At 40.6% G+C, this 13,742-nt stretch overlaps 1 protein-coding gene across 1 annotated transcript; it reads left to right on the top strand.

The window, feature by feature from the left end:
- Nucleotides 1-4,528: 4,528 nt before the first annotated feature.
- LOC123731867 (zinc finger protein 22-like) lies at nt 4,529-13,440 on the top strand. The gene is made up of 2 exons (XM_045711259.1): nt 4,529-5,095; nt 12,697-13,440. Exons 1-2 carry the CDS (start codon nt 4,774-4,776, stop codon nt 13,236-13,238), a joined length of 864 nt encoding a protein of 287 aa, XP_045567215.1. The 5' UTR covers nt 4,529-4,773; the 3' UTR covers nt 13,239-13,440.
- The last annotated feature ends 302 nt before the right edge of the window (nt 13,441-13,742 follow it).

The raw sequence follows: 13,742 nt of genomic DNA, 5'->3' as shown, positions 1-13,742 counted from the left end.
GAACTGAAGGAAGCATTGAACGTGTTGCTCTGGAGGGAGGGAGGTTTGGGGAGAACTGAAGGAAGCATTGAACGCGTTGGTCTGGAGGGAGGGAGGTTTGGGGAGAACTGAAGGAAGCATTGAACATGTTGGTCTGGAGGGAGGGAGGTTTGGGGAGAACTGAAGGAAGCATTGAACGTGTTGATCTGGAGGGAGGGAGGTTTGGGGAGTACTGAAGGAAGCATTGAACATGTTGATCTGGAGGGAGGGGAGGTTTGGGGAGTACTGAAGGAAGCATTGTCGCTGTCTGAAACGTTCATCCAGACAGTCCTCTGGGTAACCCCGCTGTCTGAAACACTCATCCAGACAGTCCTCTGGGTAACCCCGCTGTCTGAAACACTCATCCAGACAGTCGGCTTGTTTGTCATAGTCACTCTGTGTACCACAAAACCTGCTTATGCGACAGTATTGGCTGACGGAGAGACTATTTTCTAGGGGTGTAGGGTGGAAGCTAACAGGGATTTCCTGTCCGTTGGCTTCCTGTATAGGTCTGTGCTAAAGCCACTCCTCTCCCTCTTAATCAAAATGTCCAGATAACTTGTTTCATGCACATCAAAGGTGAGGGTGAATTTTAGATGACAGAAGTCACATTTAGGTGCCAGGTGTAACTGAGGCCATAGATGCTCCATATCCATTACTTTGAGTGTTTTATATAATACAACTAAATGTGTTTCTGTGTTGCAGCGGCTGTCAAGAAATGGAACGGCAAGGCCACAGAACATGATATAAGAGGAGCTGTGGGAGACCACCTCAAGCCCCTGGTAGAGCCAGGGGTGGTGTTTACCACTCCTTCAGCAGGCTGGAAAAGTCCGACTGATACTGTTTTTCATACTAAGTTGGACTAAGATATGTGTTGCTTTGCGCATATTTCTTCAATATGTTCAAATCAAGCTTTATTTATACAGCACATTTCAGACATGCATGCAACACAATGGCTTCACAGGAAAATACAAAGTAAATAAACATAAATATTTACCACAACAGGATAAAAAAATATATAAGAATAACAACTGAAAGATTAATGAGCATTGTAAGGAAATATCATTGATTAAAATATTAAGAATTGGATGCAATATCCAACCCAAAATATAAGCTTGTTTTACTCCATTGTTTGTTGTTACGTTCCCCAGCAAGAAAACCAGAAATGTCCCTTAAATAGAAGAGGAACTAACAAAGAGTCACTGACAACAACCACAACTAAACAGGTGGGGTTTTAGGAGGGGTTCTGAAAGACACTATGGGGGTGTCCACTGAAAGTTGACTAGTAACAACAACTGGGACCTAAAAGACAGCCACTAAATCTGCCCAAGAAGAGGCAAACAAAAGAAAAACCCACACCAAACTTAAAGACAGGACGCAAACCAAAAAGGTAGCGTAACTAAAGTTGTTGACCCTCCACGTCTTTGAAGACAACTGGCATACTGGGCCAGACACTCTTAAATAGCACCTGGACCAGCTCAGGTGAAATACCTTCCCACTAACGAGATGGACAAGCCAGCACAGGTGGAACACAAACTGACTAATGAGGTGACACAAATCAGTGTGTCCTACGTGCTAACGAGCTAGACGTGCTAACGAGCTAGACCTGCTAACGAGCTAGACGTGCTAACGAGCAAGACCTGCTAACGAGCTAGACCTGCTAACGGGCTAGTCGTGCTAGACGTGCTAACGACCTAGACGTGCTAACGACCTAGACGTGCTAACGAGCTAGACGTGCTAAAGTCCAACCTCAAAACATAAATGGAAAAACCAAAGCCTGTAACACCTTCTCCCTTAAGACAACAAATACGTCCTATATTTTTGTTGGACAAGTTTGCTCACCATCAACAGAAAACAACTTCCATTTCACATTATAATCAACTACAATGCTTCACCTTCACCAATATAAACATGGTGTCTACTGGCTGTCAACAATTAAAAACAAGAAAACACACGTATTTTTAAATATATATATTTTTCTACAATGTAATTTTTTTTTAAACTCACTAGCTTCTAGAACTCTCGTCTTCCTAAAACTCACTAGCTTCTAGAAATCTCGTCTTCCTAAAACTCACTAGCTTCTAGAACTCTCGTCTTCCTAAAACTCACTTGCTTCTAGAACTCTCGTCCCCTTGGAACGAGCCCAAACAAAACTCATCTCCAATACAGAGAAACATGCAGTCAAAATAAATTGGGATCCATGGCAACGCACTGGCGAAACGCAAAACATTTTTGACTGCCCACCATTGAGAATTTCAGCAACCAAGTTGTCCTTACCACGGTCTGATTTCAAGAGGAAACTCCTGCAATATCGGTAGTAGCTTTCCACCTCACTGCGGAGCTTCTCTCTCTTTTCAGGGTTCACTAGATAGGCATGTTGTTGGATCTGGGCCCAGTCCCCAATGTCATGCTCTAGTACATTTGGGTTGGCACCTCCGAGAATGAACCCTGATATTCTAATAGCAGGGCAACAATGTCAATATAATTGTACCCAAAAATGGTAAGCTGGTTGCATAAATAATTATCATTACTAAATGTTACATAATATGAAATATGAAAATCAAATGTACACCCCTTTGTTAATATGTATTGGCAATAATCCACTTAATGGTGAGGCATGGAATAATAAAACATGTATATACACACAAACATCTGCCATAATCATATTACTTGTATGTTTTTAAACACCTTATAAACTGCACCAGCAACAACATCACTGCTGTTTAATAGCAATACATCACTGATATCCATTAAGGGGAAAATCAGGTTGTACGTGCTGTTGAAACTAACACCACTAAAAAACATGGAAATGGGAGATATATTTTACCTCACTGGTTAGAGGACAACCTGCAGAAGACAGTCAGCTACATTTTGGAGTGATACCTTACAATTTAGGGGTCGCTAAACAAAGGAATGAAACACTTATTTGTCATCACTCATCGATATCATGTTGAAATCAATTGCGTGAGAGTGGGGAGATGAGGTTGCATGTCCTGTTAAAACTAACAGCTCAAAAACCACATGGAATCTGGGAATAATGTGTACATCACTGGTTAGAGGACAACTTGTAGAAAACAGCTAGCTACATTTTGATTCAAGTGGGTCACCAATGCTGTAAGTGTAACACAGCTCTTTTTTTGTTAGTCACTTTTTGTTAAATCACATAAATAGTACTCTTTCAATTCAGAGCCTGGATTTTTCCCCTGATGAGGCTAATATCCATATCATGCTGAAATCAATAGAACAGGGGGCAAACGATTAGGGTTCTACATTGTGACATCATTAAAATACTCCTACTACAATGTTAAAACATTCTACATTATGACATAATTTAATGGATATCATGAAACAACTCCTTCATGTATGTATTTTCTGATGTTTGATCAGAGATCTTTTATCAGAGTATCTCGTCACATTGATCACAGCTATAAGGTTTCTCTCCAGGGTGTGTTCTCTGGTGTATAGACAGATAGCTAGATGTAGTAAAACTCTTCCCACATTGACCACAGCTATAATATTTCTCTCCTGTGTGTGTTCTCTGGTGGTATATCAGGCTGAATGACTGAGTAAAACTCTTCCCACTTTGATCACAGCTATAAGATTTCTCTCCTGTGTGTGTTCTCTGGTGTGAAGTCAGCTGGCTGGATGTGGTAAAACTCTTCACACATTGATCACAGCCATAAAGTTTCTCTCCTGTGTGTGTATGCTGGTATACTATCAGGTTGTTTAGCTGAGTAAAACTCTTCCCACATTGATCACAGCCATTAGGTTTAACAGGTTTAAGGTTTAACAAATCTTTTGTTTACAAAAGCTTTGTTAAATCAGCACAACAGTTTTCAGCTGGGCTAACATAATTGCAAAAGGGTTTTCTAATGATCAATTAGCCTTTTAAAATGATAAACTTGGATTAGCTAACACAACGTGCCATTGTAACACAGGAGTGATGGTTGCTGATAATGGGCCTCTGTACGTCTATGTAGATATTCCATTAAAAAAATCAGCTGTTTCCAGCTACAATAGTCATTTACAACATTAACAATGTCTAAACTGTACTTCTGATGAATTTGATGTTATTTTAATGGACAAAAAAATGATTTTCTTTCAAAAACAAGGACTAAGTGACCCCAAACTTTAGATTGTTAGTGTACATCTACATTATGTATTGTTACACCATGTAGGAGCAGTATAGACCTAATCTGTTCATTATATACATCTACATGATGTATTGTTACACCATGTAGGAGCAGTATAGACCGACAGTAGCTGGCTACTTATTTAAATTTATTTTGACTTAATGAAACTGCCTTAAATGTGCTGTAGTAAACATTTTTTTATTCTCACTAATCAATCAACACATTCCTGTCTTTGTATATCTCAATACAATAGTATTATTTAATGAAATCCATTTTAAATAATATTTTCCCCAACTGCGTTTTCCATCCAGTCAGCAGACGGCGATGTGCGTCTTTCAGGCGATGCTGCAGCGTGACGTATAATCTAGTGGACGGTTCTTCAAAAACAACAAGTTAACCACCTCGGTAGCTTGCTAGCCAACATAGCCGAAAGATTCAAGCTCGTTAGATGCTTTCGGTGTATATTAGCGGCTGTGTTTTAGACACACTTCTATCGTATCAACTTGTTAACCTATTTAATTTAATATTACGTTGTTTTTTGTTAGTCAGATATAGTAGCTGGCTGGTTAAGTTAGCACTAGCTTAGTTGCTAATGATAGCTAGCTAGCTAACATCCACGAAAATGAGGTCACTAAGCTTCTCCCCTTCTGCTAAAGAAGAGGAGGTCTGCTGGACGGAGAAAGAAGCTCTGGGGCTGAACATTGTAGTGAAAGGGGAGAAGGAAGAGGAGGATGTCACAGTAAAAAAAGAAGTTGGGGATGAGGCTGTTCCAGTGAAAGAAGAGGAGGAAGACATGTTCAGAGTGAAAGAGGAGGAAGAGGATGTTACTGTGAAAGAAGAGGAGGAAGAAAAAGAGGATACAGTTTTTGGAGTTCAGAAGGAAGGGGAAATTTCTGTCACATTGAAAGATGAAGAGGTGGAGGTAGGAGATCTGATTTACACCAGTAAGTACCGCCTTAAATTGTTTTTTCACTTTGGATATTCGGAGTTGGCTCATCAATACCTCTTCACCGGAGGGCCCTAGGATGATTACTGATATGTCTACAATCAGACGACATAGAGGGCAAGCTACCCCTTGTTTTCTCCGTTCCGTTTCCAAAAAGTGACTTGACATATATATTTGAGAAGGGTCTATCTGCTGACAGCAGACTGGGGGCCACGGCATGTAGTGATTTTAATGTAGTGATGATTTACTACACACCGTTCCCCCAATAGAGCCATGTGAGAGTTGGGTTGGCTACACCAAAGATGATGGATATGCTGACAAGAAGTCTCTGCCCTAACAAGGGGAGTCGTTGTCCACAAAGCAGCACTGTGGGTTGTCTAGCTCCCGCCTATCCTTTCTTTGGATTGGTGGATACATCTTATTATTGTTATCTATTGTTTATATTCTATGAGGGTTGTTGTCGTCAACTGCCTGTATTCAATGGAGAGAGATGCTAAGCTACTAGCATGAATATGCATAGCGATCTGGAGACAACTCCTATAGTGTTTTTATCAAAGTTGTTGGTATGTCACGTGTCCACATAACAACTTAATCATTATGAAACTTCTGTTAGATCAAGTAAACCTCACGTAGCAAATAAGTCATTCATTTTGTTGTTGACCAAATTCGACACTTTCCACATTGGGTTGATAATTGTTTCCACTTGGATACAACCTACTGTAACCTAACGGCAGGACCTACAGAGATACAACCTACTGTAACCTACTGGCATGACCTACAGAGATACAACCTACTGTAACCTACTGGCATGACCTGCAGAGATACAACCTACTGTAACCTACTGGCATGACCTGCAGAGATACAACCTACTGTAACCTACTGGCATGACCTACAGAGATACAACCTACTGTAACCTACTGGCATGACCTAGAGATACAACCTAATGTAACCTACTGGCATGACCTAGAGAGATACAACCACTTGGATACAACCTACTGTAACCTACTGGCATGACCTACAGAGATACAACAACTTGGATACAACCTACTGTAACCTACTGGCATGACCTACAGCGATACAACCTACTGTAATTGCATGAGAAAATAATGGTACCAGTCAAAAGTTAAGACACATACTCATTCAAGGATTTTTCTTTACTTTTACTATTTTCTACAATGTAGAATAATAGCGAAGACATCAAAACTCTGAAATAACACATATGGAATCATGTAGTAACCAAAAAAGTGTTAAACAAATCAAAATATATTTTATATTTGAGATTCTTCAAAGTAGCCACCCTTTGCCTTGATGACAGCTTTGCACACTCTTTGTATTCTCTCAACCAGCTTCACCTGGAATACTTTTTCAACAGTCTTGAAGGAGTTACCACATATGCTGAGCACTTGTTGGCTGCTTTTCTTTCACTCTGCGGTCCAACTCATCCCACACCATCTCAATTGGGTTGAGGTTAGGTGATTGTGGAGGCCAGGTCATCTGAAAATATAAAATCTAAAATTTGATCTCATCAGACCAAAAGACAGATTTCCAATGGTCTAATGTCCATTGCTCGTGTTTCTTGGCCCAACGCAAGTCTCTTCTTCTAATTGGTGTTCTTTAGTAATGGTTTCTTTGCAGCAATATCAACCATGAAGGCCTGATGGTCCTCTGAACTGTTGATGTTGAGATGTGTCTGTTACTTGAACTCTGAAGCAAGCTTAGTGAGCTCATGGTTGGAGATGTTAGCTAGCTAGGCTAGTGCTAACTTAACCAGCCGGCTAGCTGACTAATAACAGAAACACCGTAAATATGAAATTAAATCGGATAACTAACTCGACAACAGAAGTGTTTAAAACACAGTGGCTAATACACATGAAAGCGTCTAAAGAGCTTTATTGGTTCGGCTATTTTGGCTAGCAAGCTACGGAGGTGGCTGACTAACTGTTGCTGCTGTTGAAAAAAAGCGTCCCATCCACTAGATTAAACATCACACTAGCAGCATTGCCTTAAAGCCCCACATCGCCATCTGCTGACTGGAGTGGGTAACGCAGTTGAGTAAAATGTATATTATAATTATCAGACAAAAAGTTAAAGGGTGGGAAGCATGAGTTTTTACTCACCAGTGTAACAATACAGTGTGGTTAAAGACTTAGTAACCTAGTTGTATTCACGATCTGGTTACCTATAAGTACAAACAGTTGTTTTTCGTTATTACACATGTTTTCATTTATTTTGGGATATCTTCTAAACTACCCACAATGCAGTATTTCTCAGCGTCATATGGAGGATCTACTCTGTGCTATTGAGTTTCTATGCTAGCTCGGTAGCTAGCTTAAGCTTGCTAACGTTAGCCACACCTCATGCTTTTCATGCACTGTGTGGTTGTGTTATCTAGAGGGAACCCATTAGCACGTTAGGCTCTGGTGCCTTCTTACCGTGGCCTCAAAACAAAAGACAAAATCACACCTGCTTGCTCCTTTAAAAAAAAACTTTTAGGTAGGTACTTTACATTTGATACCGACAGCTACGAGTCACGCGTTAAAATCGCTAAGCAATATACTTCAAAGCAGTGTGCCGATGCCTGTATCAATTTATCAGCAGCACGTGATCAATGATGTTCGAAGCTTCATTTCATCGAACAACCGCCTGCAGCTCACACTGCAGGCGACTGCAGACTAATTGATCTACAAATCACCTTGCATCATAAATAACTACTCATTGTTATTTATAAATCAGTCAGCCAGTCACCATTTACCCAAAATATAGCATGGACTTGATGCTCACGAATGCTTCAGGGAGATGTTCCCCATCACTACTTTTCAGCATTCTCTGTGAAGTACACTACGGGAGTTTTGTTCGTTTTTCCACCTTGGCTTACTGCTAGCTGACTGACATCTGGAATCTATCTATTTTGGATGTTGGGGATTTTCCATGACATCATTATGTGTGTCTCTGCTCTTTTGATCTGCATGTTTTAGTTGGGTTTTGTTAGTTGGGTTCTAACTGGTCTCCAGTAGTTGGGCTCCAGCTCGCTGACCATAGCTAGTTGGCTAAATAGCTAATGTTAGCGGGCTGGCTAAGAGAACTGCATATAGCTAACATTCTTTGATATTTGGTTCGATGGCATTATGTATTTCCAAAACTGTGGTTTACTTTAATCACTCAAGTCATGAGTGGAAACGGTTGGTTTAATTTCAAGTTCTACATTTGAAGTTATTTCTGTTGTAGTTTACATCATAGGGAATAGGCTGGTCCTCCATATTACTTCACACCTGACTTTGGCATTCTTCTGAATTCTGATTGGTTTTATGTAATAACTCCAAAAATAGAACAGTGAGGGGTGACTGCATTGGGACTTAAAAAATATTTTTCATTTGATAATTTATAAACAATACAAAAAATACAAATGACAGCATCATACAAATATTAACTACATCACACCTGCCCAGACCCACTAGAACACACCCCCATCTCCATTAACTACATCACACCTGTCCAGACCCACTAGAACACACCCCCATCTCCATTAACTACATCACACCTGTCCAGACCCACTAGAACACACCTCCATCTCCATTAACTACATCACACCTGTCCAGACCCACTAGAACACACCTCCATCTCCATTAACTACATCACACCTGCCCAGACCCACTAGAACACACCTCCATCTCCATTAACTACATCACACCTGTCCAGACCCACTAGAACACACCTCCATCTCCATTAACTACATCACACCTGTCCAGACCCACTAGAACACACCTCCATCTCCATTAACTCCATCACACCTGTCCAGACCCACTAGAACACACCTCCATCTCCATTAACTACATCACACCTGTCCAGACCCACTAGAACACACCTCCATCTCCATTAACTCCATCACACCTGTCCAGACCCACTAGAACACACCTCCATCTCCATTAACTACATCACACCTGTCCAGACCCACTAGAACACACCTCCATCTCCATTAACTACATCACACCTGTCCAGACCCACTAGAACACACCTCCATCTCCATTAACTACATCACACCTGCCCAGACCCACTAGAACACACCCCCATTAACTACATCACACCTGTCCAGACCCACTAGAACACACCTCCATCTCCATTAACTACATCACACCTGTCCAGACCCACTAGAACACACCCCCATCTCCATTAACTACATCACACCTGTCCAGACCCACTAGAACACACCTCCATCTCCATTAACTACATCACACCTGTCCAGACCCACTAGAACACACCTCCATCTCCATTAACTACATCACACCTGCCCAGACCCACTAGAACACACCTCCATCTCCATTAACTACATCACACCTGTCCAGACCCACTAGAACACACCTCCATCTCCATTAACTACATCACACCTGTCCAGACCCACTAGAACACACCTCCATCTCCATTAACTACATCACACCTGTCCAGACCCACTAGAACACACATCCATCTCCATTAACTACATCACACCTGTCCAGACCCACTAGAACACACCTCCATCTCCATTAACTACATCACACCTGTCCAGACCCACTAGAACACACCCCCATCTCCATTAACTACATCACACCTGTCCAGACCCACTAGAACACACCTCCATCTCCATTAACTACATCACACCTGTCCAGACCCACTAGAACACACCTCCATCTCCATTAACTACATCACACCTGTCCAGACCCACTAGAACACACCTCCATCTCCATTAACTACATCACACCTGTCCAGACCCACTAGAACACACCTCCATCTCCATTAACTACATCACACCTGCCCAGACCCACTAGAACACACCTCCATCTCCATTAACTCCATCACACCTGTCCAGACCCACTAGAACACTCCCCCATCTCCATTAACTACATCACACCTGTCCAGACCCACTAGAACACACCTCCATCTCCATTAACTACATCACACCTGTCCAGACCCACTAGAACACACCTCCATCTCCATTAACTACATCACATTTGAGAGTAGTTACATGTCTCCAGCCCCATCCATCATCTTATTACCAAAACAGTGGTGGAATGACATCTTTGTTATTGTTTCAACTGCAGATTGGTTGTTTGATTGTGTGGTTTTTTAAAGGGGCAACCTAGGATTTAAACAGAAACAAAATGGCAGCCCAGAGACCTGAGCTGTGTTGGAATAATCATACTAACCGTACTATTTGTGAAGTACATTGAGTTTGTAGTATGCTTATTGGTTGTAGTATGATATAGTTGGTTTTGCCAAAGGTTCCCTGGTATGCAAGCATTTCTAAACTTTATTCCCTGTTTGGGGTATTGTGATGTCATTATGGGGTATTGTTATGTCATTATGGGGTATTGTCTGAAGATTGATAATAAATAAAAAGATGTCATCCATTTTGGAATAAGGCTGTAACATAACAAAATGTGGGAAAAGGGAAGGGGTCCAAATGAACTGTATGTTCTAGGGCTGTCCCAGATTTTAAAAAAAATAGTATTTTCTTTCTACCAATTGATTGGTTGAAATTTTATGACGTGTATTTTTTCATATAGACACACCCCACATGTTTAATAAAATCAACTGTATGTACGGAACTTGAACTGATGCTTCAAGCGTTTGATTAACTAATTAACACACACAAATGACTTGAGGAAGCCAGAGATCAATATAACCAGAAGAAAATAACCAATTACCGACCTGCTGCTGATCTTCGTAAATTTGGACGTTATGCTCCTGAAGTTTCCGGTAAATCCGCAAACTTTTTCCTTTTCCATTTGGAGTGCCAATTTATCTTACCATTTCTACCGATCTGCCAGTTATGAACGAGTTACAACACCTGTTTGGCCCCGCCACTTCCTGGGTCGGTGAAGAGCGGAATTAAATTGAAGGAATAAATCAGAGTCTCACGCTCATAACCTGTGGAAGGCGGGGCTTCCAGCGAGGCGTGGATTTAATAGTATGTTGTACCTAGTTTCCCTCCTTCAGGGAACAGTAGTTATAGTCATAACGTTATGATGAACTTTAACTTAAATACTGGATCTTGCTGTCGGACAGTTGTTTTTGTATTCAGATCTCTGAAATGCTCTCTAACTACGTAACATTTAGTGTCTTCTTATGTTATGCTGGGAAAACAGTTTTCATGGGCACATAAATCCTAAATCATTTCAGAGTTTGCTAAATCCAATGGTTGTAACAGATTCACCTTAAGTTGATTCACAACACCCAAATGGATACTGTCATTAACGCAGTTCTTCAATAATTACACATAATACTTAATACAGTAGCTGTTTACTTAGTCACATGTTCAACTATCATCAGCTGATCCAGGAAATAATTTTCTGAATGCCAGTCAAATGTGCTTCTTCATTCATTACACCGGTAAAGACAGTTATGCCGTGATCCACATTGGATCCAATATCCCAAACAAATTGATGTTTATAATGTGATATTGTCTGCTTGATTTACAGTAGGGTCTCGTTAGTCTGTTTGCGCACAGAGATACTTAGCTCATAATGTGTGGAGAACTGTTCCTTGATGGATAGGCTATTGCACAACACACAGAGCTATTTTCCTTTATTCAGGACATTTAGCCTACTGGGACTATTCACAACATTATCTGGTGATGAGGTTATGAAATGTCATGACAAATACATTTTAGTTTCCAAGTTTCACCTGAAATATTAAATGATTTATAATCCTAGGTCTATGTTATTGTTAGGTGAAGTTATGGGTCCTACAGTAGGTCTATGTTGTTGTTAGGTGAAGTTATGGGTCCTACAGTAGGTCTATGTTATTGTTAGGTGAAGTTATGGGTCAATTTGTTAAACACTTAGTGGACAAACCCTCATTGTCAGGCTGATGGAAAACGAGCCAAATAGCATTTTACTGGTTGAAGACGTTTTTAAATATAAAGTAGTAGATTTTCAACAATAACATAAACATTATATAAATCAGGACATTCAAATGAGTCTTACAATTATAATCCAAAGTAGTGTGAAATGCACTCATAATCAACCTGGAAATGGAGGCTATATTTGCTGTCAGCCGATGAGAACTCCCCTGAGTTTTCCCCCACGGTGGTGAATTAGTGAATAGACACAGAGCTTAATGTGAGTTTCCTTGAGTAGCACTCCTGATCTTGCACTGATAGTGTGTTGTAATATTCAGAATACATTGTGGAAAAACTAAAATCTTTGCTCACCGTTTTTGCTTCAGGCAGATATACAACATCCATAACTAGTGGTTTCCTCATTAGCAGGGAGGTGTTTCTGCAACCAAATTGCGTGTGCATCGCCATTGTCGCAATTTTAGAAAACACAGAAAGGGGCCTATTTTGGAGACCAAAAATTCATCTGGCACACTGCTTAGGATTTCAAAATGTTTTACTTTTTTCTAGCCTAAAATCATTGATGTTACTACTAATGTGAAAACAAGACTAAATATGACTATTGTTGCTCACTTGACTGTCTTAAGACAATTGTGAAGTAATTTTAACATTCATTACAGACGTCAATTGTTGTATAACATTATGGCTACGCTGTTGGCATCACCTTTTACAATAGATTTCTGCTGTTGTGGGCCTTTAACCATCTGTCTGACTTGTTGTTCACACAGGAGAGAGACGTGACTATCTTGGATCCTCTGGGGAGCCTCAACAACATGATGATGCTAACGAGGCAGAGAAGAGTCTCTCCAGATCATATCACCTCAAGAAACCCACAGAGAAGAAATCTCACCTCTGCTCTGACTGTGGGAAACATTGCAAATCTTCATCAGAACTTAAAATACACCAGCGAGTACACACAGGAGAGAAATCTCACCACTGTTTTGAGTGTGGGAAGAGTTACTTAAGATCAGAATCACTAAAAGTACACATGAGAATTCACACTGGAGAGAAACCTTATAGCTGTGATCAATGTGGGAAGAGTTTTACTCAGTCAAGCTGCCTGAAAACTCACCAGAGAATACACACTGGAGAGAAACCTTATAGCTGTGATCAATGTGGGAAGAGTTTTACTCACTCAAGCTGCCTGATAGTACATCTGAGAACACACACAGGAGAGAAACCGTACCACTGCTCTGGCTGCGGAAAGAGATTTGTTAGTTCAACAGATTTAAAATCACACCAAAAAATACACACAGTTGAGAAATCTTAAAACTGTACTCAATGTGGGAAGAGTTTTAATCACTCAAGCTGGCTGATAGTACATCTGAGAGCACACAGGAGAGAAACCTTATAGCTGTGATCAATGTGGGAAGAGTTTTGTTACATCTAGCCATCTGACTCTACACCAGAGAACACACACAGGGGAGAAATCTTATAGCTGTAATCAATGTGGGAAGAGTTTTACTCAGTCATTCAGCCTGATATACCACCAAAGAACACACACAGGAGAGCCTTCCCTGTAGCTCAGTTGGTAGAGCATGGTGTTTGCAACGCCAGGGTTGTGGGTTCGATTCCCACGGGGGGCCAGCACAGAAAAAAAATAAAATAAAAAAATAAAAATGTATGAAATTGTATGAAATGTATGCATTCACTACTGTAAGTCGCTCTGGATAAGAGCGTCTGCTAAATGACTAAAATGTAAATGTAAATGTAAAATGAGAGAAACCTTATAGCTATGATCAATGTTTGAAGAGTTTTACTACATCCAGCCAGC

The sequence above is a fragment of the Salmo salar genome, unplaced genomic scaffold (genome assembly GCF_905237065.1).
Source record: "Salmo salar unplaced genomic scaffold, Ssal_v3.1, whole genome shotgun sequence".
NCBI classification, from domain to species: Eukaryota; Metazoa; Chordata; class Actinopteri; order Salmoniformes; family Salmonidae; genus Salmo; species Salmo salar.
This window is presented reverse-complemented; position numbering and strand designations above follow the sequence as displayed.